Here is a 27,281-nt window from a genome sequence, read left to right on the forward strand (position 1 = left end):
ATCTTATAACCTCCACATTTATATGGTGAGTTCATTCGAGTTTCTGGGGTTAATGGTAACCCCAAGGATGGTGATAATGCAGGATTCAGTGACAGTAACACCATTGAATGACAGGGGTGGTGGTTAGATTGTCTCTTGTTGGCGATAGTCATTGCCTGGTGTTTGTGTGACACAAATGTTACTTGCCACTTGTCAGCCCAAACCTCGATATTGTCCAGATCTTGTTGCATTTGAACTTGGACTACTTCTGTATGTGAGGAGTCACAAATGGTGCTGAACATTGTGCAATCATTGGCCAACATCCTCACTCCTGACCTTATGATGGAGGGAAGGTCATTGAAGCAGCTGAAGATGGTTAGGCCGAAGACGTGACCATGAGAAACTCCAAAAGAGATGTCCTGGAGCTGAGATGACTTATCTCCAATAACCACAATAATCTTCCTAAGTGCTAGGAATGACTTCAACCTGTGGAGAGTTTGCCCCAATTGTCATTGGTTTAAGTTTTGCTGGGGCTTCCTGGTGCCACGCTCAGTGAAATGCAGCCTTGATATCAACGGCTGTCACTCTCACCTCATCTCTGAAATTCAGCTCTTTTGTCCATGTTTGAACCAAGGCTGTAATGAGGTCAAGAGCTGAGTGGCCCTGTTAGAACCCAAACTGGGCATCAGTGAGCTGATTATTACTGAGCAAATACTGTTTGACAGAACTGTTGATGGCAACTTCCATCACTTTATCGATGATCAAGAGTGGACAGATAGAACAGTAATTGTCCAGACTGGATTTGTCTTACCTTTTCTGTACAGGACATACTTGTGCAACTTTCCATATTATTATGTAGGTCCCAAATTGTAGTTGTATGGCTCAGTGAGTGGCAAATCCTGGAGCACAAATGTTCAGTAATATTTATGGGATGTTGTCAAAGCCCATAGCCTTTGCACTATCCAGTGACTCCAACTGTTTCTTGATATCGCATGGAGTGAATCGAATTGGCTGAAGACAGGTTCCGTGATGCTGGGTCCACTGAAAAGGGCTGAGATAGATCATCCACTCGGCACTTCTGGCTGAAGATGATTGCAAAAGCTTCAGCTTTATCTTTTGCAATTTGTGTTGGGCTCTTTCATCATTGTGGATAGGGATATTTGTGTAGCCTCCTCCTCCAGTAAGTCACTTAATTGTCCACCTCCATTCAGGACTGGATGTGGCAGGATCACAGAGCTTAGATCTGATGCGTTTTTGGCATGCAAGTAGCCCTGTTTGGTGGCTTCACTAAGTTAACACATCATTTTCAGGTATGCATGGTGCTACTCCTGGCATGCCCTCCTGCACTCTCCGTTGAACCAGGGCTGATCTCCTGGTTTGATATCCTGGTTTGATGGTAATGGTTGTTGGGGGATATACCAGGCCATGAGGTTACAGGTTGTATGGGATACAATTCTGCTGCTGCTTATGACACACAGAACCTAATGGTTGCTCAGTCTTGAATTGCTAGATCTGTTCAAAGTCTGTTCCACTTAGCACGGTGTTAGTGCCACACAACCTAATGGGGGTCATTTTCAATGTGAAGGTGAGACTTTATTTCCACAAGAACTATGCGGTGGTCACTCTTACCGAAACTGTCACGGCCAGGTGCATCTGCAGCTGGCAGATTGGTAAGGATGAGGCCAAGTATGTTTTTCCCTTATTGGCTCCCTCACCTGCCTGCCACAGACTCGGTCTAGAAGCTATGTCCTCTAGGACCAGACCAGCTTGATCAGTAGTACTGCTGCTGAGCCACTCCTGGTGATGGATATTAAAATTTCCCACTCTGAGTACATTCACTGCCCTTGCTACACTCAGTGCTTCCTCCAAGTGGTGTTCAACATGGAGAAGTACTAATTCAACAGCCAATGGTGGACATTAAGTGATAATCGGCAAGAGGTCTCTTTGCCCCATGTATAATCTGGAGCCATGAGATTTCATGGGGTCCAATGTTGAATACATCTCCCACCTCTGCTGGCTCTGTCCTACCAGTGGAACAGGGTGCCAGGGATGGTGATGGTGTTTTTGAGATGTGACTATGACCATTTCTATCATTGTCTTTTCCAGTGCCTGGATGGGTGCCAGTCAGACCCTCCAGTTTCATTTCTTCGTTGAGACCTCATAATATTGTTACAACTAAGTGGCTTGCTAGGCCATTTCAGAGGCCAGTTGAGAGCCTATCACATTGCAGTGGGCCTGGAATCACATGTAGGTCAGACCAGGTGAGAATGGCATATTTCCTTCCCTGAATGACATCAGTGTGCCAAATGGCTTTTTCTGACAATCAATAGATTCTTAATTCAAGATATCCTTTATGATTATCAAATCCAAACTGCTGTGACAGAATTTGAACCTGGGTCCCAGATCATTAGCTGTGTTTCTGGATGAATAGCAGAGCAATCTCCCCTGTCATCATGAACCAGAATCTTGTGGGAGTCTGAGCAATATGAGTATGGGCTATGGCGAGATTTGCAGAAGAGTTAGATGAGAAGTCCAGTGAGGCAAATCTTAACATTGGGAGCATCTCTTATGCTTTTGGTTCTCCTCAATAGTTTTGGACACAGAGGCTGTGAATGAATAGGGATTTTGTACAACGTAGACCAGAAGTGTCACCAGCATTCAATGCCAACTATGCACCTTGTTTCTCTTGCTATCAGATGTTGCAGATTCTCACTACAGACATTAAGCTGTGGTACATTGTCTGGCCACGAATTTATGCTTCGTGTTAGAACAATTACATTTGGAGCTACACAGAAAGACAAACAACCAGATGAAAGGTCAAAGCAATGCCATTTGTAAAACTACTGCAAAAGAGTGCATTGTCACCAGTACCACCAAAGTGCCCTCTGTAAGTTTTCTTCTTCTCCCACCTACTGCATCATAGTGTACTCCTTGGATCTGTAGCCAGAGCTGAGGGAGTGGAGCACATTAGCCTGGGAGGTTTGGGCAGGTGATTCTAGGGGTCACTTGTGTCTGGACATATCAAACTTGCTGAGAGTCTTCCTGTCAGATGCAAGGTGGCCCTCTTTGGTATAAACGTCAAAGGCCAGAGGAGAGGCAGGCAGGTTGGAGGTTGCAGGCTCAGACGCGCGAGTGTCCTGAGAAGAGATTTCTCAAGGGCCTGTTTTTGTGGTTCTGCCTCCAACTGAGTGCCTCCTCCATTATATCCCTGAGACAAAGAGGCAGCTGAAGTGTGTGTCAGGTTTCCCCATCCCTCTCTTGCCACGCCATCAGTCCTGAGCACCAATGGAGGGGCCGATGGAGTGTAGGTTCACGCATCTCTCCATTAGCTTCTGAGGATGCTAGAACTGACTCTCAATGGCAACTGCCAACCTGTCCAAGGAGGTAGCCGGGCAGTTACATGCATGCCTGCACTGCTGCAGCATCTGCACAATGATGGCTATGGTGTCTCACATAGCTGTCTGCTGCTCCTGTTCCTTATTGTGCATATGAATTAAATCCCTGATAGAGTCACTGAGTCATACAGCATGGAAACAGACCCTTCAGTCCAACCAGTCCATGCTGAACCAAATCCTAAACAAAACTAGTCCCACCTGCCTGCACCTGGCCCTTATGCCTCCAATTCATGTATCTATCCAAATGTCTTTTAAACATTATAATTGTACCCTCACCCACCCACTTCCTCAGAAAGTTCATTCCACACGTGAACCATTGTCCATGTGAAACAACTGCCTCTTATGTCTTTTTTAGATCTCTCTCCTCTTACCTTAAAATGTGGCTCCAAGTCTTGAAATTCCCCCTCTTAGGGAAAAGACAACTATCATCAAATCTATCTATACCTCTCATTATTTTATAAACTTCTATCAGGTCACCCCTTAACATCCTACAGTCCAATGAGAAAAGTCCCAGCCTCTCCGGCCTTTCTTTATAACTCAAGCCTTCCATACCTGGCAACATTCTGGTAAATCTCTTCTGAATTCTGTCCAGATTAATAATATCCTTCTTATATCTGGGTGACCAGAACTGGACGCAGTATTCTAGAAGAGGCAATGTCCTGTACAACCTCAACATAACCCCAACTCCTATATTCAAATAGCCAGCATTGCAAATCCTTCCCTGCCTGGAGATCAGCATGGTCTCTGCCAGCTCTCCGAGTGCCAGCACCCTGGGGCTATGGAGCTGATTGTAGTCCCATGCCCTCTCAGCCTGACATTCCCACCAAGGTGTGATTATCTGCACTGCTGGAGGAAGCATTGCCGTTGCTCCATTGAAACCTCAATTCCCTTGACCTCAGATTTCAAGAAGAGGGGATCAGAGGATGTTGGTCATTTCACTACACAGGTGGTAGATACACTGGCAACACCCACAACACAAAAGAGAGGGAAGACCATATGGCCACCAGTTAGATGTGGTGGCTCAATGGATGACACTGTCAGAGGGTTACTGTGAGAGCTGTGGTGGAATGAAATGTGGTACCAACTCAGTTAGTGGGACGTGCAGCCCTGCAGGAGATCTTGTCAAGGCCCGGATCTTCTCCTCATCTGGGGTGAGGAGCACAATGTCAGGCACCCTTCCACCCATTCAGGTTCTCTGTGCCCTGCTATTAGTGGTCTTTTTCTATAATGAGATTTAGGAATGAATTGAATGAGATGAAAGAGATTGGCACAGCTATTAGCCATGGTGTCTGAAGCAACGAAGTAGCTGTACAAAGGGCCTGTGGGATTGGTGAGTGGGAAGGTGGAGGAGTCCTGAGAGTGGGTGACGGAAGATGTTGCAGGCAGTTGGATGGAGCATGAGCCTTGGTGGAAGGCGGATGCAGGAGCAGTGATAGAGTATGGTACTTAGCCTGGCACAGCAGAAAATTGTTAGTCAAGGATAGTATAACGGTGGCTGAAAGAACTTTTGATGAGGACTTGTCTGCTAAGGTAGTGTGGGCTGAGGTTAGAAACAGGAGAGGAGAGGTCACACTGCTTGGAGTTTTTATAGGCCTCTGGAGAGTTCTAGGGAAGTGGAAGAGAGGATTGGCAAAATTATTCTGGGCAGGAGTGAAAGGAACAGGCTGATCATTATGGGGGACTTTAACTTCCCAACATTGACTGGAAATGCTATAACTCTAATATGTCGGATGGATCAGTGTACAGGAAGGTTTCCTAATGCAGTATGTGGAAGGGCCAACAAGAGGGGAGGCTTAGTAATGAACCAGGCCAGGTGTTTGATTTAGTTGAAGGTGAGCACTTTGGAGAGAATGATTATAATTCAGTTAAGTTTAGTTTAGCAATGGAAAGGGATAGGTACATGCCACAGTCAAGGGTTATCGATGGGGCAAGAGTAATTATAATGTGATTAGGCAAAAATTAGGATACATAGAATGGGGTAGCAAAATGCAATGGAAATGTGGAGCTGGTTTAAGGAACAGATATTGCATGTCTCTGTCAGGCAGGGAGGAAGTGATAAGGTAAGGGAACCATGGTTTACTACAGAAATTGCATCTCTTGTTAAGCAGAAGAAGGAGGCTATGAGGCGATGGAGAGTTACAGATAAGCTAGGAAGGATTTAAAGAGAGAGTTAAGAAGAGCAAAGAGAGGACACAAGCAGTCTTTAGCAAATAGAATAAAGGAGAATCCTAAAGCTTTCTATAGGTATGTGAGGAATAAAAGGATGACTGGGGTAGGAATAGGGCCAGTCAAAGACAGAAGTGGGAAGTTGAGTGTGGACCCTGTGGAGATCGGAGAAGTGCTAAACGAATATTTCTCATCGGTTCTCACTCAGGAAAAGGAGAATTTTGTAGAGGAGAAGAATGAGGTATGAGATTTTGGACTAGAAAGGATGGAGGTTAGTTATGAACAGATGTTAGCAATTCTAGAAGGAGTGAAAGTAGACAAGTCCCCTGGGCCGGATGGGATTTATCCAAGGATTCTCTGGGAAGTTAGGGAGGAGATAGCAGAGCCTTTGGCTTTGATATTTGAGTTGTCATTGTCTACAGATTTAATACCAGAGGACTGGAGGATTGCAAATGTTGTACCCTTGTTCAAGAAGGGCAGTAGAGATGACCCAAGTAATTATAGATCAGTAAGCCTTACTTCTGTTGTAGGAAAAGTTTTGGAAAGGATTATAAGAGGTAAGATTTATAATCATCTGGCAAGCAACAATTTGATTTCAGATAGTCAACATGGTTTCATCAAGGGCAGGTCATGTCTCACAAACCTCATTGAGTTTTTTGAGAAGGTGACCAAGCATGTAGATGAGGGTAGGGCAATTGATGTAGCATACATAGGCTTCAGTAAAGCCTTTGTTAAGGTTCCACATGGTAGGCTGTTGGAGAAAATGCAGAGGTATGGAATTGAGAGTGATTTAGCAATTTGGATTAGAAACTGGCTTTCTGAAAGAAGGCAACGAGTGGTGGTTGATGGAAAATATTCAGCCTGGAGTCCGGTTACTAGTGGTGTGCCAAAAGGATCTGTTTTGGGACCACTGCTGTTTGTCATTTTTATAAATGACTTAGGCGCAGGCATAGGTGAATGGGTTAGTAAATTTGCAGACGACACTAAAGTTGGTGGAGTAGTGGACAGTTTGGAAGAATGTTATAGGTTGCAGGGGGACTTGGATAAACTGCAGAATTGGGCTGAGAAGTGGCAAATGGTGTTCAATGCAGCTAAATGCACATGGGGCAGCACGGTGGCTCAGTGGTTAGCAGTGCTGCTTTACAGCACCAGGGTCCCAGGTTCGATTCCAGCCTTGGGCGACTGTTTGTGTGGAGTTTGCACATTCTCCCCATGTCTGTGTGGATTTCCTCCAGGTGTTCTGATTTCCTCCCACAATCCAAAGGTGTGCAGATCAGGTGAATTGGCCATGAGAAATTGCCCATAGTGTTAGGTGCATTAGTCAGAGGGAAATGGGTCTGGGTGGGTTACTCTTCAGTGGGTCGGTGTGGTCTGGTTGGGCTGAAGGGCCTGTTTCCACACTGTAGGGAATCTAATCTAAATGTGAGGTGATGCACAATGGGAAGAATAACAGGAAGACATAGTACTCGGTCAATGGGAAGATTCTTGGCAGTGTGATGTGCAGACGGATCTCTGCATGTGCTTATCCAAGATTTAAATCTGTCCAAACTGTCCATGTACATAGATCCCTGAAAGTTGCCACCCAGGTTGACAATGCTGTTAAGAAGGCATACCGTGTGTCAGGTTTCATTCATAGAGGGATTGAGTTCCAGAACTGCAATATCATGCTGCAACTATATAAAATGCTAGTGCGGCCATACTTGGAATATTGTGTACAGTTCTGGTCACCGTATTTCAGGAAGGATGTGGAAGCATTAATAAAGGTGCAGAGGAAATTTATCAGGATGTTGCCTGGTCTGGAGAGAAGGTCTTATGAGGAAAGGCTGAGAGACTTGGGTCTGTTCTCATTGCAAAGAAGAAGGCTAAAGGGGGATTTGATAGAAACCTACAAGATGATCAGAGGATTAGAGAGGGGAGACTGTGAAAGTCTTTTTCCTAGAATGATGATGTCAGCTTGTATGAGGGGGCATAACTACAAATTGAAGGGTGATAGATTTAAGACAGATGTCAGAGGTAGGTTCTTTACTCAGAGAGTGGGAAGGACATGGAATGCCCTACCTGCCAACGTAGTCAACTCAGCCACATTAGGGAGATTTAAATCTTGGATAAGGACATGGATGATGATGGGATAGTGTAGGGAGACGAGCTGAGAATAGTTCACAGGTCAGCCCAACATCGAGGGCCGATGGGTCTGTTCTGTGCTGTATTGTTCTATGTTCTAAAATGTCACGAAAACCTTCTTAAGCAACAGCTGGCCATTCCTTCCGAATTTGGAGATGTCATTGGCTTGGATGGCAAGCTCAGATTAGACTGCCAGGGTCTGGTGACATAGCCTCACCTACCAGTCCTCCAGGAAGCATAGCTGAAAAGGTGTTGCTGGTTAAAGCACAGCAGGTTAGGCAGCATCCAAGGAACAGGAAATTCGACGTTTCGAGCATAAGCCCTTCATCAGGAATGAGGAGAGTGTGCCAAGCAGGCTAAGATAAAAGGTAGGGAGGAGGGACTTGGGGGAGGGGCGATGGAGATGTGATAGGTGGAAGGAGGTCAAGGTGAGGGTGATAGGCTGAAGTGGGGTGGGGGCGGAGAGGTCAGGAAGAAGATTGCAGGTTAGGAGGGCGGTGCTGAGTTGAGGGAACCGACTGAGACAAGGTGGGGGGAGGGGAAATGAGGAAACTGGAGAAATCTGAGTTCATTCCTTGTGGTTGGAGGGTTCCCAGGCTGAAGATGAGGCGCTCCTCCTCCAGACGTCGTGTTGTTATGTTCTGCCGGTGGAGGAGTCCAAGGACCTGCATGTCCTCGGTGGAGTGGGAGGGAGAGTTAAAGTGTTGATCCACGGGATGGTTGGGTTGGTTGGTCCGGGCGTCCCAGAGGTGTTCTCTGAAGCGTTTTGCAAGTAAGCGGCCCATCTCCCCAATATAGAGGAGGCCACATCGGGTGCAGCGAATGCAATAGATGATGTGTGTGGAGGTACAACTGAACTTGTGGCGGATATGGAAGGATCCCTTGGGGCCTTGGAGGGAAGTGAGGGAGGAGGTGTGGGTGCAAGTTTTACATTTCCTACGATTGCAGGGGAAGGTGCCGGGAGTGGAGGTTGGGTTGGTGGGGGGTGTGGACCTGACGAGGGAGTCACGAAGGGAGTGGTCTTTGCGGAACACTGATAGGGGAGGGGAGGGAAATATATCCCTGGTGGTGGGGTCCGTTTGGAGGTGGCGGAAATGACGGCGGATGATACGTTGTATACGGAGGTTGGTGGGGTGGTAGGTGAGAACCAGTGGGTTCTGTCTTGGTGGCGGTTGGAGGAGCGGGCCTCAAGGGCGGAGGAGCGGGAAGTGGAGAAGATGCGGTGGAGGGCATTGTCGATCATGTCTGGGGGGAATCTGCGGTCCTTGAAGAAGGAGGCCATCTGGGCTGTGCGGTGTTGGAACTTGTCCTCCTGGGAGCAGATGCGGCAGAGATGAAGGAATTGGGAATATGGGATGGAGTTTTTACAGGGGGTAGGGTGGGAGGAGGTGTAATCCAGGTAGCTGTGGGAGTCAATCTTCTTCCTGACCTCTCCGCCCCCGCCCCACTCTGGCCTATCACCCTCACCTTGACCTCCTTCCACCTATCACATCTCCATCGCCCCTCCCCAAGTCTCTCCTCCCTACCTTTTATCTTAGCCTGCCTGGCACACTCTCCTCATTCCTGATGAAGGGCTTATGCCTGAAACGTCGAATTTCCTGTTCCTTGGATGCTGCCTAACCTGCTGTGCATTAACCAGCAACACATTTTCAGCTCTGATCTCCAGCATCTGCAGACCTCATTTTTTACTCTAGGAAGCATACAAAGGCAAGGCAGGGATGAGTGAGTGCTCGGACAGCGAGTGAACAGGCCAAAGATACGGCCTCATCCTTTCCATGAACTAGTAGCACACAGCGTCCTTGCTATAGCATTAGCAGGACAGTTGCAGGTTTAGTCTGAGGTGCAGCATTGAAATACAAAAGCTTGCTCTAAGGGTCTCAGAGATGTGCCAGGATGGTTCTTAGTGGCTGATAGTGTTGAATGTGAATATCTGTAGATGTGGGGTGCATGTGGTCCCTGCTCATGGAGCATGCCTTGAGATATTGGTTCTCAGCGCCCAAACAGGGCGTTCTTTGGAGCAACCAGTGAGCTGATCTGACTTCCAAGCTGAGAATCCTCAAGGTCTATTTTGCTTGCGGTGGGTGGTAGCCTGGGAAGCTGCAAGGTGAGATCTGCAGTTACTAAGGTAATTAATAAGCAATAATCTCCCTTAATAGGAACTTGGCTGCTCCTTGTGAGAAGCTTGCCTCAACACATACTTAGAAGACATAGCAGGTTGCTCTTGACATCGAGATCAGCCTCCCTGGACTTCTCACAAGATTCTGGCACAGTTCTTGCGATGGCCTGCATAATTCAGGCCAATATTAGAATCGCACAAGGAGATTTATGAAATGAATGAAAGTCACATGGCTTATCTTGGGGATTCATTTGCAACCAAAAGCGTACAATTAGGTTATGCTATCTTAAAGTTCACTTTACAGAAGGTCTTTAAATCATTCGATTCCAGGACTGTCCATCCACACTTCAATAGGTTGAACACTCACAAATGTCTCTATTGTGGACTCTCTCTCATTGAGACCAAGAAGTCTATCAAAACTACTTAAATTAGTAGGAGGTTAAGCTACGATCAGAGATGAAAATCATGAAACTTCAGTTCTATCAGGGTAGCTGGGATTATGGGAATCTGAAAAATCTAGGTTCCAATACTGCCACCATAGACAGTTAGCTAATTAATAAGGTGCTACTGTCAGTAAAGAGCTCCACCCTGTGGGATGATTGTTGTCTCTTGTATCTTCCACACCTTTCCATCTTGTCAGTAAAATTAAAACAGACATGCATAACTTGCATGGATCACATTCAACATTGGAGAAGGATTGCAGATGATATTGTAACTCTCCATTAAGATGATCATGCCAGTATCTGAATCCACTTGATTCACAGGCAGCCACTGTTTAATGTAAATTAAACAAAAGAAAGCTGTTTCACTGTCAACAATTTCTTGCAAACAAGTTGGGATTATGTTAGAATTAACAAGGTTTAAAAGACGCTGTTAAGTGGCAATGTGCCACTGTCCCCAAGGCAATAATTCTAGTAGCTTTTAACACTGGAGAATGTCACAGATGAAAGACATGCAAATGGCAGCTGATTCTGTTCCACAACAGCTCAGCTAGGAATACACTTCACTTTAGTCACTCATTTTCCAGTGCAGCTCAAGAATTGATCGCTGAAAATAAAGACAGAAAAAGCTGCAGATACTCGGCAGCTCAGTGATGGATCTGATAAAGAGTCATTGACCTGAAAAGTTAACTCCTATTTTTACTTCACAGATGCAGACTGACCTACTGAATGATTTTGTGGTTTCCTGTTTTTATTTCAGTTTTTTTTAGTACATTTCCAATGTCAGATGATCTCCTTACACTGCGACACAATGTCCTTTAGAGCAATGTATGGTAAATACATTTGGTAAAGGTCACTTTTTCCGATCTTTTCTGTTTTTATAGACTTTGCCTGAGGTGTGTTCGGAACAGGACGAGTTGGATTTCTTGATGGAGGCCCTGATAATTAGGTAAGAACATTTTAACCAATTATCAGAGGAAACAGTAAGATTCCTTGCCGAGCCGCATTAGAAGCAATAACTTTCCATTGTATTTCCCTCTTTTCTCTTCTCATCCCTTTCTTCTCAACCCAATCCAAGCACAAAACCATGATCAATACCACTCAAGTACTTCATCCCCCTTAGTGAACAGGATGATCCATGATGTTAGCAGTTCTAAGAGGTTACTGCTTCAGAGCTAACACACTTTAAATAGCTTGCAAAGAACTCCCTTTTTGAAGGTAGTTGTGTTAAGGTGGATAAATTTAAGCCCACCAATCCCTACAGCTTTGAGTGTCATTTTGAGGCTCCAACAGATCTAGGCTGCCGGCCACCAAAAGGTATATTTAAGAAGAAATGAAAAATTCTGTAAGGGCTTGAGGAACAGGGCAGGGTCTCCCTGTGTTCAAGTTCAGAGCCATCCCCTGGTGAAACTGTGTCCCTCTTACTCACTCTGAGCCTCAAGGGGGACTGGTTGCAGTCCCAGTAGTCACCATGCACTCCCAATGGTGCTGCTGAGACTGGTCATCTGTTGTCCATCTGTTCTTGATGGTGGGATAATCCCCCAGACAGGAACAGAGCAAGACTTAGAAAAGATTCAGGTTTGGGCTGATATGTGACAAGTAACTAGGAGAAAGTGAGGACTGCAGATGCTGGAGATCAGATTCAAGAGTGTGGTGCTGGAAAAGCACAGCAGGCCAGTCAGCATCTGAGGAGCAGGAGAATCAATGTTTCGGGCTCAAGCCCTTCATCTGTTTCGACATGTGACAAGTAATGTTCATTTCATACAGTGAAAGGCAATGACCATCTCCAATCAAAGAATCTAGCCATCTCCCCTTGATATTCAACAGCATTGCCAATGTTGAATCCCCCCAACAATCAATATCATAGGGATTAACATTGACAGAAACTGGACCAGCCACATAAACACTGAGGCTATTAGAACAGGTTAGACAAGACAGGAGGTTTTGCAAGTGGCCACAAAATTATTGATTGCATTCAACATTTAGTCCATGGGCTGAATACACAGTTGTGCTGAATCTCAAATTTGGACATCTATAAAATTCTGTGGGTTACATGCAGCAGCAGACTGTAATCAACCACAACCTGTAACCTGAAGGCTTGGCACATACCCCTCTCTTCCACTGCACCACGCTAGGGAATCGAACCTGATTGCAGGAAGGCCTGTCAGGAACAGCACCAGGCATACCTAAAAATGAGGTCTCAACCCAGTGAAATTACAACTCAGGATTCATTACAACTGGTTGTTGAGCCCATGGTGGATTTGCTATGGGAAATGTAAGGTAACAGGGTTAAGATAGAGGGCTGGATCTGGGTGGGATACATTTTGGAGGGTTGGTGCAGACCCATTGGACCAAACAGCCACTTTGCGCACTGCAGGAATTCTTTGACTCAATATGAGCAAAACGTAGACAACATTCAGTTTGGGCTGATTAGTAACAGCTAATAGAAACAGCAATCTCTTCAAATAACCCCAGCCCCAAAGCTAGGGAAGCAATGAACATCAGTGCAAAAGGTAAGATCAAATCTCAGCCAGAGGTGGCAAGTAGATAATTCAAGCTTCAAAATTCAAATCGCACAACGGAACATAATGACCATCTCCAATAAAATGAGACACTAACCACCTTCCGTTGATATTCAATGGCATTACCGTTGCTGAATCTCCCAACTGTCAACATCATAGGGGTTAACAGTGACAGAAACTGGGAGAAAGTGAGCACTGCAGATGCTGGAAGTCAGAGTCAACAAGTGCGGCGCTGGAAAAGCACAGCAGGTCAGGCAGCCTCTGAGGAGCAGGAGAGTCAACATTTCCTACAGGAATGTGGATGGGGGATGTAGGCTGTGAGATAAATAGAAGGGGGGTGTTTTGGGGCTGGGGGGAAGGTAGCTTGGAAGGCGATAGGTAGATGCAGGTGGGGGCTGATGGTGATAGGTCGGAGCAGAGGGAGGAGTGGATAGGAGGGAAGGAAGATGGACAGTTCAGGAGGATGGTGCCAAGTTGGAGGGTTGGATCTTGGATGAGGTGGGGGGAGGGGAGATCAAGAAACTGGTGAAATCAACATTGATACCGTGTGGTCGGAGGCAGAAGATGAAGCGTTCTTCCTCCAGACATCAGGTGGCTTGGATTTGACAGTGGAGGTGGCCCATGACTTGCATGTCTTTGGTGGAGTGGGAGGGGGAGTTAAAGTGTTCAGCCACAGGACAGTGGGGTTGTTTGGTGCAGATGTCCCAGAGATGTTTTCTGAGATGGATACAGTAGATCCATTGCTCCCTATATGGCCTCCTGTACATTAGGAAGTCAGGATGCCAACTTGTCAAACTTTACAGAGAACATCTCCGGGACACATGCACCAAACAATCTCACCACTCTGTGGCCGACCACTTCAGCTCCACCTCCCACTTCGCCAAAGACATGCAAGTCCTGGGCATCCTCCACTGCTAAATCCTAGCCACCCAATGACTGGAAGAAGAATGCCTAATCTGCCACCTTGGGACCCTCCAACCACAAGGGATCAGCATCGATTTCACCAGTTTCCTCATCTCCCCTCTCCCCACCTCATCCCAGATCCAACTCTCTAACTCAGCGCTGCCCTCTTTAACTGTCCAACCTGTCCATTTTCCTTCCTAACTATCCGCTCCACCCTCCATTCCAACCCAGTACCATCAGCCCCCTCATCTGCATCGACCTATCACCTTCCAAGCTACCTTGCTCCCAGCCCCAATTCCCCTTCTATTTCTCTCTCAGTCCCTTCCCCCTCTCCACATTCCTGATGAAGGGTTTATGCCCGAAAAGTTGACTCTCCTGCTCCTGCTGTGCTTTTCCAGCACCTCACTTTTCGACATTGGCAGAAACTGGACCAGGCAAATAAATACTATGGCTGCAGGAACTGGTTAGACACTGGATATTTTGCAGTGGATAATGGACCTTCTAATTTCCCACAATCTGTTCAAGACACAGGAGTGAGACAGAGTAGTCACCATTTGCCTCAGTGAGTGTGGTTTGCAAATATCTGTCTCCATGGGTTTTAGAAGTATAAATTTTAATTCTAGGAAGACACATCTAATACTTCAATCTCAAAGTTATGTAAAATGGAAATGTGATTGAAATACTGTTGAAGCAATATATTGGGTAATCAGAATGCAATGCATTTATTTAATAATGTCAGAGTTAGTAGGGAGAAAACTTCAGAAATGGAGGACTCATCTTTGAGTTTTGCTATAGTCATGTGCTTTACACTTATCTCATTAAAATATCCAAACTATTTCAGCAATTCCAGGTGAAATGAAGCTATCAGCAGTTTGTAAATAAAGGAATTCCTTTGTGGGATCTGCAAGGTTGGCAAAAAGGCAGCTAACTCCATCAACGATATAAATTGTTCCTGTGAGTTTTAGAATTTAATCGAAGATTTGATTTTGAAGCCAAAAGTTAATTATTATAAATTTCTGTTTGGAGCATACTATATATATTGTTCCGCAGGGCTTGGTGTTTGAACACCTTGCTGCTTGTTTTATACATTAACCATTTGGACTTGAATGTGAGGGGCACAATTGGGAAATTTGCAGATGACACAAAAATAGCCATGTAGTGGATAGCCGAGGCTGGCTGTAAGTTCCAAAATGATATATATTAGTGAGTGGAGTGGGCAGGAATGTGGCAGGTGGAGTTCAATTCTGACGAGTGTGAGGTAATGCATTTAGGGGGGTCCAACAGTAAAAGGGAATACACATCACATAGGAGTATACTAAGAGGGGTAAATGAAGTGAGAGGGCTTGGTATGCAAAGTAACAGGAGAAACAGCGCATATAGATAAAAAGGCTTATGAATTCTCTGTCATTGGTAGAGGTATAGAATACAAAAGTAGGGATATAATGATGAGACAGTAGTAAGGTCACAACTGGAGTATTGTATGCAATTGGTGTATTTGCACTGGAGAGAGATGCAGAGAAGATTGACTAGAATGTTACCAGAGCTGGAAAATTGTAGCTACAAGGAGAGATTGGAGAGGTCTGGGTTGTTTTCCTTGGAATAGAGAAAGCTGAGGGATGACATGACTGAGGGATGCAAATTGTGAGGGGGAGAGATCAGAGTGAACAAGAGGAAGTTGTTTCCCTTGGCAGAGTTCAAAAACCAGAGGTCATAGCTTCAAGCTAAGTGGCAGAAGAAAATTATTTTACGCGGAGGGTGGTGGGTGTCTGGAATTCACTGCCAAGATTGTTGTGGTAGCAGAGACCCTTTGGCCTTTTGGTTAGCATGGACCAGTTTGGGCCAAAGGGCCTGTCTCCGTGCTGTAGGATTCTATGACTCTATAATTCAAAAGTCCAACAAAGCCAGATTAAGTAGTATAGTATCGTACCTAAAACTTTATACTGTCAAACCCAGAATCGAAATTCATGAAACATGAATGAGTGGTCAAATTGTGGTTAGTTATAAATGAATTTACATATCAAATCAAACACAGTTACAAAATCCTTCAAGATTTTGTCTTACTCACTAGGATTTTCAACTCTTTTTTTTCTAACATTTAGCCAGATCCCCAGCTGACAGCATGCATGTCCAACTTGCATTCTGTAGATGCAGTTTTCACCAGAAATGTCATAAATCTACAAGAACTCCTCAACTTTGCTGGCGATTGTCAGGATGGTGTAGATCCACCAATGTTTTCCTCAAGTAACAGAAATTGCTGTAGCAACTGTGGATTTTCCTATTCTCAGTTTTTTTGGATTTGGCATCCATTTTCTTCAGCCTGTATGTACTGCACCATTGCAATCACCATCTGAGTCTGATTGTTCTACATCTTTTTGTATGGTTTCAACCAGGGTCAGTCACTCCAGGCATGCTGGTTCTCATCTCTGTTTCAATCTTATTCTCTTTTAAAAAATGGAAAGGACACATTCTTTCCTCAATTTCCCATTTCATCGAAGGTCTGCCTCAAAGACAAAAAGTTTTGAAACCACAGATTCCATCAAGTCATTCAAGAAGCTCAACACCATTCAGGACAAAGCAGTCCATTTGATTTGCCTTAAACAGTCATTTCCTTGATTATTAACACACAGTGACAACTACATGTACCATATAACAGATGTCATGCAACAACTCACCTTCAACAGCACTTTCCAGGCCCACAATATCTGATACTTACAGGAACAAATACAGTAGGCTCATGCAGTACCATTATCTGCAAATTTTTATCCATGTCACGCATTATCCTGATTTGGAACAATATCACTGTTCCCTTACTATCATGGGATCAAAATGCTGGAACTCCCCAAGCGGCAGCTGTAAGTTTATTGCAGTAGTTCAAGAAGGCAACTCACCAGCCATCACATTTTCACAGCAGTCAGGAATGGACAACAAACATTGGCCCTGACAGGGACTCCACATCTGATGAAATGATAAAAAAAACTACAAACATTGCTGCATCACTCAAATTGTATGTCATTCTGTTTAGTGGCATTATTTGAGGGACTAGCAAACAAATTCACTATCAGAGGATCACTTAAGAGCATTGCATCTACTGGACTTAGCTTGCCATGCATGTTCCTACTTACTTATGTACTTAACCAGATTGCTTTTGCGATCACTAAACATTCTTGGTTTTTCAAAGATTAAATTTTGCAGCTCTAGCCCCAACACGTGCCTCCAAGGTTACATAGAAGTGCTACTTCTAAAATACTAGTTCAAATGGATTGGATCCTAAAATGTATGGTGTGGGTAGCACAGGAGATGACTGGCCAGCAGAAGTGGCATTTGGGATGTGCAATGCCAGTAGAAACAGGGTTTCAAGGCTACAGAATTCTCCAGCTCTTGGAGGAGCAGAGATATTCCGCAGCACTGGAATATTTATTACTTTGTTCCATTAATGTTTTGCCAAATTCATCTCTCACTCAATCTTGTTTGACCCAGAAACCTGGGAATCTCTGCACTTGCAATAAAAATAAAATTTAATGGGAATGAGGTTCAATCGCTTTGGAAGCTGCCAGACCTCTCCCGGGTATTCAGATATTGGTCCTCATATATCTTTTTGTATATTGTCACATAACAAAATGATCAATGGTATTCTTAAAAATTGTAAACGTGTCCTTTTTTCCAATGATTCCAGTAAATTCTGCCACCAGAATATCGTGCGATGTATAGGAGTCAGCCTGCAGGCTCTTCCTCGCTTCATTCTACTAGAGCTGATGGCAGGAGGAGACATGAAATCCTTCCTTCGAGAGTATCGACCTAAACCGGTAAGAAGTGATGTACTGTATACAGACCAACATATACATCATGTACACAGATCCATTAGGTCTCATTCATTTGTCATGTGCATTGCCTGGACCATTTGAACATTTGTCCTATTTTAGTGTTCTAGTTTCCAGTTCTTCAATTGGATTTGCAACTGATTTCATGTTCAGGTTGAATTAGGCCAGAATTGCTGCTGCAGTGATCCCCTTATCCAGTCGAAATAGGCTGCTAATACTCAATGTATTCACATCCAGATCCCCATTTTTGAGATGCTCATTCATAGATGCAGAAAAGATCCCATTTTAGCCTCAGGTTGTGATCAGTTGCCAGATGACACAGATTAAGTATCAGCATTTAATTTGATGCTTTATTCAGAGAGGCTGGCAAAATATCAAGTGTTACTATTTTCTGAATTTCTATAGTTCTAATTGGCGATAAACCCGAGGCACTTGGAAATGAAAAACCATGGATTAAAGGTTAATGTGTTAATGCAGGCACTGACGTTTGAAGTATAACTAGCACTTGTTACAATGTATTGGTTGTCAGTTTTTGTATCACTGATTGAAACTGGGTGACAGAACATTAGACTGGGATCTGTGCTACATTGTATCAACAGCCTGGAATACCAACATGCAAAATATTGAGCAGCAGAATAATGAAATGTTTCATTTATAATTAGGCTTGTATCATTACTGTCTGTCTAAACTGACAAAAAAAATCATCTAAACGCAAAGCTTAACTTTAAGCAATTTATTCTGTCACTTGGCAAAGTTAACAAGTAGCTGCTTATATAATTAACATTTCCCTCCTCTCAGTAAACTTATTTGACAATTGGGGATAATCAGAGATGAAAAGTAAACCAATGGTTTTCTCATTTTACTCCGAACTCTTACTTCTTACTGCACGTCACTTGTGTTAACCCCTGTCTCCCCAGTCCCGACATACCAGATGCTGTCTCATTCTGTTGTACATGTAAGCACTCTTCCTATTTTGCCACACAGAAGAGGAAGTAGAGCACTTAGACTTACTACCCATTTTCACCAACTGTCCATCTACCACTTGCCACTGACTTTAGATTTCAGAAATGTGGTCAAGGGCTTTACAGAAACAACTAAGAGCCTCATTTGGACAAAGCAAAGTGGGGTCTTATGATGTCAATAGGATCCAGATACAATTTTCAAAATTTTAAATGGTAATTGGTGTAAAGGGGTAATAACGTGTTCTTTAAACTGCAACCTCTCACAGAATGCAATTGATCACATCAAATCTGGTCTTTTTCCTTCCATTTAACCTTTACGTCTCTCTGTCTCCCTCACACACATACACGAAGAGGACCATCACCACAGGAATGCAGGAAACTACTTGAGAACGGGACAATTTTGGGCTCATTCATTTAGTGAAATGTCTTTTCCTGACGTTTGGGCCATTGGTAAACACACTTACTGATGCTCCCTTTCAGAATAGGAATAAGGCTGAGAGATGGCAACAGTTCACAGGGCATAGAGGCAAAGTTCAGAATCATCGAATTGTTAAAATACAGATTAAGGCCATTCAAATTGCAGTGTCTACATGTGCTGCCTAAATAAGAAATTCACATTGTACCATTTTGCCACATTTTCCTTGGAGTACTGCACACTCTTCCTTTTAAAATCAGTCAGGGCAGGTGATTTAAACTCAGTGTTTAGCAGGTGAAAGAGATTCTTTGGGACATTCATTGATAGAAAGGTGAGTGCAATTGAGCGAACTAACAGAAAGGAACATGTTGATGAATAGTGCCTACAGCCTTGCTAATGGCTCTGAAATTGTTGGAATGGCATATCTCACTGTGTTGTAAAGGTGACATTTTGTGTGTAATTCACTCCAATCCATAAAAAAATCAGACTGAGATATTTGAAAACTTCATCAGGGTTTATTCTTGCGAACGCTTCCTATGGGAGGAATGGACCTTTCCTGATTTGTTATAAGACATTAAGCTTTGCACCCAAAGCATTAACTCTGCTTTCTCTCCACAGATGCTGCCAGACTAGCTGAATTGTACCAGTAATTTCTGTTTTTGTTTCATTAATTTTTATACCACCTTTACATAGTCGCTACTTTATTTAAATGCTAATAGTAAAATTAATGGAGTACTGTAAATCAAAAAGCAGTCTGTCACAGTCGATAATAATATTGTATCATTTCCTGCCCATCATTTCCTGTTATTTTTATGCAAGAAACATGATGAACCTGTGCAATCACTGTTGTTATCCCAGCCATCTCTGGCACAGCTGAGATCAACAGAAAGGAAATTCATGCAGGGCACTTATCAAGCAGTAATTCATTTCCACTAATCAAGCATCTCTGCCAAAGATGTATTTCACCCTGATAATTAGAATATTTTTGTAGAATGCATCTTGTTCTACAAAGGAACTCCGAAGACATCCTGGATGATCAAGTAAAGAACAAGGAGCAGTAGAACACAGGAACAGGCCCTTCGGCCCATCAAGCCAGCACCAACACACAACATCTTTCTAAACTAAAAACTTCTGGCCTCTACACGATCCACATCCCTGTACTCCCAGCCTATTCATGTATCTGTCAAGATGCCTTTTAAACTTTACAATTGTATCTGTTTCTCCCACCTCCTCTGGAGCACATTCCAGGCACAGTGTCCAAGAAATGCTCGAGCTCAAATCTCGGAGCTTGAGGGGGGATTGGAGTCACTGCAATGCACCTGCAAATCCAAGATCATCTCAAATATACAATTCAACATGCGCATATCCCACAAGAAGTTGCACATCATACAGGCCAGGAGGAAGACGTAGGTAGTGAAGCAATATTCCAAACGAGTTTCGTTTTGAATACTAGAATGCGTGACAACTGAGTGCTGGAAGAATCATACCCCAACCATCCAGGGGATGATTCGGCTCTGTACAATAAGAAGTGCAAAAATGCAGTCGGCTGAGGGGATTCAATAGTCGGGGCATAGATTAATATTTCTGAATGGTATGTGCTGTAGGGTAATCAGCAATATGAAGGGGAACAACCAGAAGTTATGATACATACCTGAACCAATGACATAAGTAAACAAAACTGCAGTGTTAGGAGCTAGGAAAATGATTTAAAAACTAAAAAGCAGGAATTTCAGAATTATTCTCATTGCCACTCATTGCTCAATGGCAATGAGTAATACAACAGGAAGATACTGTAGGTGATGAATGGATTTTGAAAAGATTGAGTAGCAGTTGCTAGGGAACCCCTTTAAACAGGAATAACCTAAATTACTTAAAAAGTTAGGGAATTGCACTGAAGAGAGCTGCTAAATCATTATATCTCTAAACATGCAGGAATATTCTGCATCTGTTGATGAAGCAAGTTGAGAAGCAATTTGCAGAAATGACAAGAATGAGCATTTTTTTCCTACTCACAAAAACAACTGACATGGTTACGCTACCCAAACTGAATAGTATTATTCAAATTTGTGTTGACATTACAGACCTCACAAGGCATTGATGAAAAAAAAATCACGATATGCCGATGGTTGAAGAGTTTAACTAAACTGTATAAAGATCAAATTTTCACAAAATGCAATTGTAGATAATAGACTCTGGTCAGTTCCATTAGACAAGCTATCAACATTGCTTAGTACCTTTAGGAGATTTTGCTTCAACAGATTACCATTTAGAATCATCCTGGTCCTAAAGGTTTTTGAACCAGTTATGTCCAATAACTGCACGGAGTCATATCCCACACAGCTCAAATATTGATACATAGGGAAAAGATTGAAAGCATGATCAGAGAGTTTAGGCAGTCCTAAAGTCTTCCAAGCTGAAGGGCTCACCTTTAATGCCAAATGCAAGGAATCTATTCGGTTTTGGAACACATGGTCAACAATAAAAACATAGCAGCACATCCTCAGAAGACTAAAGCAATTATGAAGTTCCCCACTCCAAAGTCAATCCAGGTACTCTAAAGATTTTTAGGCATGACAAGCCAGTTGGTGGGCGTTGTGCTTCACTTGGCAACCATCACTAATCCTTGGGACAACTCTTTAACAAGTCTCAAGGATGGTAATGGATCCTGGATTATGAGGGTGCATTTTAGAAGATCCAGAATATGTTGACATCCACAGACATCTGTCCTATCACTAACCCTAGCCTTAACCCTATAATCCACCCCTTCCAACCATTTTAGCAGCCTTTGCTTTAGCTTAAGAACAGTAATCTTGGATTCTGGATAGTGCCGTAAACATTCCAGTACATATCAACAGCATTATCAGACACAGAAACACAATATTACAGGGATTGAGGAAGAGGATTCCTCAGTTAGATGGGCTCAGGAGAGATTTTCAGAATATATCCTTGGCGTGAAAATGGCTCACGGGATCTCTGGTTTCTCTGGATGAAAAGAAACTATCTAGGATACTTCCAAGAATACACAGTTTTTAACTTTGTTTTATGAGGTGCATCTATGAACGCGTATGCAGGCAGGGAAACAATGACAGGTACACTCTCCAGAGCACTGACCCACTGCCTCACCAGGTTTGGAAGATAGTTGTTCCAGCACGGGAGTTGGGAGTTGTGCTTCAGGATCCAGCAACAGGCCCAGCACAGCTTACTCCACAGGACCTGCCTGAGAGATTCTCATTCCATTCCTGGCAATTACCCAGTGTCTCAAACTCTCCATAAAGGCCCCCGGACTTTGAGTTAGAATTGGAGACTTAGGAAGGTTCATATTGACTCAAGATTAATATTTACCCAGGAAAAGTTGGAGAATGAAACATGCTGTAAACCTATGCCTGAAGTAGATGTCCCTGACATTCCCCAATTCAGTAACCCATCTCCGGCCCATGAGAGCAGCCCCCCCCCCCTCAACTGCACGCTGACCCCTGTGATCTGAAACCTATCCCGCTGACCTGACCTCCCTTGCACCCAAACCCCTCTCTCCTTAGATATGAATCCACAACCCTCAAATTCACCCGCCACAATACAGATCTTGACCCACCTTAAGCACTAATCCACTTCGCAAATACCCTCGCCTCGCTGGCAGGTGAACACATGCTCCCTCACTCAGCTGGAACCTTGCGTTCTCATTTACCTGCTACCCATCTCGCCATATCCCAGCCTACCCATCTCATTGATCTTGCATCCCATCATCTTACAACCTGGCACTCTAACTGCTCATCACATCCTTCTACCACCCCAACCACATGCCATCCTATCACTCTAACAACTCTACACATGTACTCATACATGTATCATCTCCTATAATCGCCTTTAAATGACCGAATATGACACATCTCAATGAAAAGTTGGCACAGTTTTCACTCTGACCCTCTGACTCTTGGATTTGTATGTGCCGCTTCAGATGAGAGGGCTGCTGGTCAGGAAATTTGAATGGAAAGCTCCACCACAGCTAAGTATATGTATTTTGTCCAATCAGGATAGGAAATATGGTTCCAACCCTCATTGGAAGATCTGAGAAATTGAGTTTAACTAAGTTGAATCGTACGCTTAGTCCATGGCAGCACAATTGCCAGCAAGCCACAATTAGCTAACCATATCCACATGAGCTAATGAGGGATGTCTCAATTTCCATCTGTATTGTACTGTAGATTGGTCAGAGCATTGGCGTATTGGACTGGCCATGAGAACATATTTTAAGCACTGACTTCTCCAGTTGTGGACAACATGCTGGTGTGCAACAAATTACTGTCCATTCAAGCTTCACTTCAAGAAGATGTTCTCAGAAAGCTGTAGCAAGGACAATTGTAGATCCCCATGTATGGAGCCAGAGCTTGGCCAGTGGTGTGGTGGCCTGAGATCTCCAAGACCATTGAAAGTCTCCTCATTAATTATGATATCTGTGCCAACCACAGACCAGAGCAACAAGAGCTACTGATGCCAACCACATTTGCCACCAGACCATGGGAACAGATAGGCACAGATCTGTTTGCTTTTGATGAAACTCTTACTTCGTTGTCATTGATCATTTCGCCCAATGGACGGAAGTTGTACACAAAACTTCTAATACTGTTATCGAGTTTTACATTACTGATTTGCATTGTACAATGGCCCTGAATTGGTTATTTTGGACAACAGGCCATAGTTCAATTTGCACTCAGTTTCGGATTTAAAGTTGTCACGAGTTTGCTGAGATGCCCACAATAGAATGGGAATGGTAAGGTTGGGTCAGACAGTGCGGTTCCTATTGAAGAAGAATTCCAGTTTCTATATGGCACTGCTGTTTTTCAGATCTACCCCATTCCAATCTATGACCATCAAATTTTAGATTTAGGTTTAGATTCAGATTTTATTGTCACGTGTACTTGAGTACGGGAGTAAAATGAAAAGTGTGCAAATTAGTCATTCTTTGGCACCACCTAAGTGTACAGAAATCAGGATTACAAACAGAAGTGGAAATTATAAAAAGCATGCAAGAGAAAAGGACCTGCCCCAGATCACTCCCCTGCCTCCACTACGAGTTCTCACTGCTAGAGAAACAAAGTCCATCCTTAAGTCTGTGAATACTCAGGTACCCCAAGTCCACACACAGTGCCACACCGGGAACACCACCACCTCCTCCATCAGGTACCTGGGCCTAGCCAGTAGGGCCATGCCACGCCACCGCCACTGGGACCATGTTGCCATTCTCAGCGCCTTCTTGCCTCCACCGGTATCGCAAGCCGCCGAAAATGAGAAAAGTAGATACAACAAAAGTAAAAGAAAGAGAGAAAAAAAAAGAAAGGCAGACTGAAGCGACTAACCCCAGGCTCAAGGCCCAGGCTTGAATGCTGCCACTCTGCTGCTGCCATGTTATTAACACAGGTGTCCGCTGTGGCCATGCACACTGTGTTTACTCAGAGTTGCTGATGAGCAGGAATCCAAAGACTCAGTTCCCAATCCTATATGAGCACAATGGTGGTGCTTTATGGCATTCACTATTAGTCCTTGCAAACCCACATACAATATTGGGAGATTTGAGAGAGAAAACAGCGCATAGTATTCACCCTGATCATTGGCTAATAATTAGTGATCATGGATTCAAAATCTGTTGCTAAAAACTTGGAGGAGACTTTTGGATTGTTGCCACAATAGAATAGTCAGTCTGGAAAAATAGCGGAAACCAATTCCATTGTTGAGTGAAAAAGCGAGTTGGACACATAATTGAGGATGAGGATCTTACAAAGTTACAGATAAAACAGGAGTGTGAGACTTCTTACAAAGTGTCAACACATACATGTTGGGTCAAATGTCCTCCTCCTAAATTACAGGGATTCTGTGACTTTTTGAAGAAATTTCTTTCTGGATTATTTTTCTGAAATAATAAATCAAATGAAGTATTTTAGTTCCATGAGTTACCATGACTTCCCTATTAGTTTGAGCTTATTGATATTACCAAATGCAAAAATACAATTATTCAATAAGCTGTCTGAAGAAATTGAAGATGCAACATTTAATTTTGAAGTTTATCAATTAATGAATAAGTATTATTTGAAATTAATTCACAGTTCAAGTCTACCTAAGGTAGTAACTGATTTATAATTATAAACTTACATTTCAAATGATTTAACTCAGGTTTATGAAGGGAAGTGACAAAAATGATCCTGAGAAATGCTCATTGTAATGAAGGGCCCTGAGGTAAGTGCAATGATGAAAGCTGTGAATTTTATTCTCTCTTCCTTTACTGCTGATATTGTGACACATTTATGCCATCATTGCCATTTGAAGATGGCATGCCAAGTCTGGTAGTGCCTGACCTGCAGGAATATTGATTTTGTAATGAGAAGAATATGGATTTTGTAATGTAAATCCTGAAGATATCTTAATTTGATGAAAATTGTAGGTGTATTGAGTTCATGATGTAAATCCTTAAGTTATATTGGGGTAGATTTTGAGTCTACGCAAATGTGTTGAACAGTGATAGCAAGTCCACGTTCCAATTTATCCAACTTCAGAATAACTATAATCTATCTGGCTGCTGTCCTTTGTATTTTAGCTTCAACTTGCTTTCTTTTAATGTATAGTATTCCTACAGTTAGGAAGCAGGCCATTTGGCCCATCGAATCCACACAGAGTCTCTGAAGAGGATCCCACCCAGACCCACACCCCCATATCCTATCCCGGTAACCCTCTATTTCCCATGGCCAACCCACCTAGGCTGCGCATCCCTGGACTCTATGAGCAATTTAGCGTGGCCAATCACCCAACCTGCACATTGTTGGACTGTGGGAGGAAACCGGAGCACCCGGAAAAAATCCACGCAGACATGGGAAGAGTGTGCAAACTCCACACAGACAGTTGCCTGAGAGTGGGATTGAACCTAGACCCTGGTGCTGTGAGATAGCAGTGCTAACCACTGAGCTACCACTATTTCTTAATAAGCTTGATCTGTTATAAGCCTGAAGAAAATGATGAAATTTTCTGTTCTCACTGGTGTTGAACTTAGGTGGCAAGACAGGCATTTAATTAGCCTTGGTAGTGTCGTACCTAAAACCCACCTCCACCAGAATTAAGTAGTGGGCAGCAAGAGCCATGAATAACCTGCCCACCGCACTAACAATTGCCACCATTAGTGGCCAGAGCTCTATGCCACAGCTTGGGCTAACCCAGTGATGGGTAGGTCTGTTGCCACATGGCATGCCTGGCAGTTGATTCTGTGAGGAGCTTGTCAGGTCCAGGTAGGATGTTTGGAAGATTTCCTTTGATCAAGAATCAAAATCATGTCTCACAAACTTGATTAGGTTTTTTGAAGAAGTAACAAAGAGCGGTAGACATGATCTGTCTGGACTTCAGTAAGGCATTCCCCATGGGAGACTGGTTAGCAAGGTTAGATCTCATGGAATACAGGGAGAACTAGCCATTTGGCTATAGAACTGGCTCGAAGGTAGAAGACAGAGGATGGTGGAGGAGGATTGTTTTTCAGACTGGAGGCCTGTGACCAGTGGAGTGCCACAAGGATCAGTGCTGGGTTCACTACTTTTCGTCATTTATATAAATGATTTGGATGTAAGTATAAGAGGTATAGTTAGTAAGTTTGCAGATGACACCAAAATTGAAGATATAGTGGACAGCAAAGAAGGCTAACTCAGATTACAACGGGATCTTGATCAGGTGGGCCAATGGGCTGAGGTGTGGCAGATGGAGTTTAGTTTAGATAAACATGAGGTGCTGCATTTTGGGAAAGCAAATCTTGGTCAGAGTATTGAGTAGAAGAGTTGGGAGGTCATGATGCAGATGTACAGGACATTGGTTCAGCCACATTTGGAATATTGCGTGCAATTCTGGTCTCCTTCCTATCGGAAGGATGTTGTGAAACTTGAAAAGGTCCAGAAAAGATTTACAAGGATGTTGCCAGGGTTGGAGGATTTGAGCTATAGGAAGAGGTTGAATAGGTTGGGGTTGTTTTCCCTGGAGCATCGGAGGCTGAGGGGTGACCTTATAGGGGTTGTATAAAATCATGAGGGGCATGGATAGGATAAATAGACAAAGTATTTTCCCTGGGGTGGGGGAGCCCAGAACTAGAGGACTTGGGTTTAGGGTGAGAGGGAAAAGATATAAAATAGACCTAAGGAGCAACTTTTTCATGCAGAGGGTGGTACGTGTATGGAATGAGGAAGTGGTGGAGGCTGGTAAAATTGCATTATTTAAAAGGGATCTGGATGGGTATAAAAATAGGAAGGATTTGGAGGGATATGGGCCGTGTGCTGGCAGGTGGGACTCGATTAAGTTGGATATCAGGTCGGCATGGACAGATTGGACCAACTGGTCTGTTTTTGTGCTGTACACCTCTATGACTCTATGACTCTAAGTACCTTTGATCAAGGGACTGGACATCAGGAAGAATAATGCCCACTGAT

The 27,281-nt window shown here is 43.6% G+C and overlaps 1 protein-coding gene across 1 annotated transcript in view; it reads left to right on the plus strand.

Moving 5' to 3' along the window:
- LOC132819381 (ALK tyrosine kinase receptor-like) overlaps positions 1-27,281 on the plus strand; it is a 332,695-nt gene that overhangs the window by 250,506 nt on the left and 54,908 nt on the right. Inside the window, exons 13-14 of the mRNA XM_060830863.1 lie at positions 11,102-11,166; positions 17,316-17,445. Coding sequence (XP_060686846.1) covers positions 11,102-11,166; positions 17,316-17,445 — 195 coding nt within the window. The remainder of the gene's footprint in view (positions 1-11,101; positions 11,167-17,315; positions 17,446-27,281) is intronic.

This window comes from Hemiscyllium ocellatum, chromosome 10, assembly GCF_020745735.1.
Source record: "Hemiscyllium ocellatum isolate sHemOce1 chromosome 10, sHemOce1.pat.X.cur, whole genome shotgun sequence".
Lineage (NCBI taxonomy): Eukaryota > Metazoa > Chordata > Chondrichthyes > Orectolobiformes > Hemiscylliidae > Hemiscyllium > Hemiscyllium ocellatum.